Source organism: Nannochloropsis gaditana (assembly GCF_000240725.1).
Source record: "Nannochloropsis gaditana CCMP526 unplaced genomic scaffold scaffold218, whole genome shotgun sequence".
In the NCBI taxonomy this organism is placed as follows: Eukaryota; class Eustigmatophyceae; order Eustigmatales; family Monodopsidaceae; genus Microchloropsis; species Microchloropsis gaditana.
In genome coordinates, this window is record NW_005803735.1 from 31,669 (window position 1) to 33,326 (window position 1,658).

General features: G+C 52.7%; 1 protein-coding gene across 1 annotated transcript; it reads left to right on the forward strand.

The window, feature by feature from the left end:
* The first annotated feature begins 212 nt into the window (after positions 1 to 212).
* NGA_2005920 (uncharacterized protein) lies at positions 213 to 1,610 on the forward strand. Its single transcript, XM_005855343.1, has one exon. The coding sequence runs from the start codon at positions 417 to 419 to the stop codon at positions 1,578 to 1,580; it is 1,164 nt and encodes a 387-aa protein (XP_005855405.1). The 5' UTR covers positions 213 to 416; the 3' UTR covers positions 1,581 to 1,610.
* The last annotated feature ends 48 nt before the right edge of the window (positions 1,611 to 1,658 follow it).

Sequence of the window (1,658 nt, forward strand, 5' to 3'; positions counted from 1 at the left end):
GCAGCCGTTACGGCCCTCCGGATCCTTCGGACGCTTTATACCGCCATGTGCGGTGGGAAAGACGTAAATTGTATTATATATCGTTGGAACATATTAATAACTATGCATTTAATTAGATTTTTGGATATGTGAATTCCTCTTGAATCGATGTATGGACTGCATCCGTACAGTTAGGTTTCGGCCTATCCGCAAAGTTTTGGCGCGAGTGATGTGTTCTGCGGTTTGGAATATACGAGAAGGTTCATCGTAGTACTTCGACATCGAAAATCTGTTTTCACCGAAAGATTCAGTTTGCCTTTCACTCCAGTTGTAAAGACTACAATGTATGGTAGTTATATGTGGTTCAGACTAACACCTTTATCTTCTTATCTTGCGCATGTCTCTACGGACCAACCTCCCCCTAGTTTGTCTGAGTCATGCCTCACGGACATATTTCACTGCAACCTTTCGGCCTATGTGCTGCGGCTGCATTCGCGGTGACCACCACGCAAGGGTTTGTCCCGCCCATTACCCCAGCGACAAGCCATGCAGGCTCTTGTGTGTGTTTTTCTGCACCTTCTCCATCTGTGTCGATTGCCCCTACGCCGCCTACAAACCCAGCAGAGGCCAGTCCAATCGACGCGCATGAGCTGCGCGGGGTCCTTAAAGATGCACTGTATCGCAGCCTAGGGAACGAAGCGACGACATCTTCAAGAGCGGGAAATTATGACGCTATGGAGCACGTTTTGGCCTGCCCGCTGACATTGAAGCCCCTACGGCGAGTGGTCCGCCTCGCCGGCCCGTTTGGTCAAGTGGTGAACATGGTCACAACTCGCGGCAACAAATATCCTGCGAACGAGGTGTACATGGATCTTGTTCCCGTAGAAGAACGAATGCAAGTGCCTTTCTTTTCTCCCTCGGCCATTGTCACCCAAGAGTTGTTTCGTTCCCCTCTCACATCCTTCCTGTACGAGCGAGGATGGCGGGACAACTTCAAGACCGCGGGCTTTCCTGGCATCGACGAGGAATTCAGAGACCTGGAGGCTTTTTTCGCCCCGCTATCCGATGCGGGATCTGAATCCGAGCGTGAGGGTGAGCAGCAGCGAAGGAGTGGTCGGGGGACTGTGATCGATCTGAGTTGTGGGAGCGGCCTTATGGCCCGGCGCCTGTGCCGGTCGCGGAAATGGAAACGGGTCATCGCGGCAGATTTCAGCGAGTCCATGCTGCGAGAGACTCGGCGACGTTTCCTGGAAGAGAAGTTACCAGTGCCGGAGCTGGTGCGAGCGGACGCGTCCCGACAACCGTTTCAGACGTCGAGTGTTGATGCCATCCACGCGGGTGCGGCCTTGCATTGCTGGCCTCGGTTGGAAGAAAGCCTGCGGGAATGCCTCCGGGTACTCAAACCAGGTGGGAGGATGTACGCGTCAACGTTTGAAGTGAATGAACGGCTTCAGAGTAATACGTTTCGGTTTTTCCAGTTGGATGAGTTGCGGCGCTTGTTTGTGTCGAGTGGATTTGTGGAGGTTGAGGTCAGGAGGGAGGGGGTGGCTTGTTTAATAGTGAAGGCTGTGAAAGCCATGGACAGCGGAGGAAGGCAGTAGCAGCTACAAAGAAATAATGTTGTCTGACTATTCCCAGTTGATGCGGGAGGCATCTCCGACAGAAACGTTCATTTGACG

What these genes read in the sequence shown, in the direction of transcription:
- NGA_2005920 (XM_005855343.1), top strand. Translation starts at nt 417, where the DNA reads ATGCCTCACGGACATATTTCACTGCAACCTTTCGGCCTATGTGCTGCG.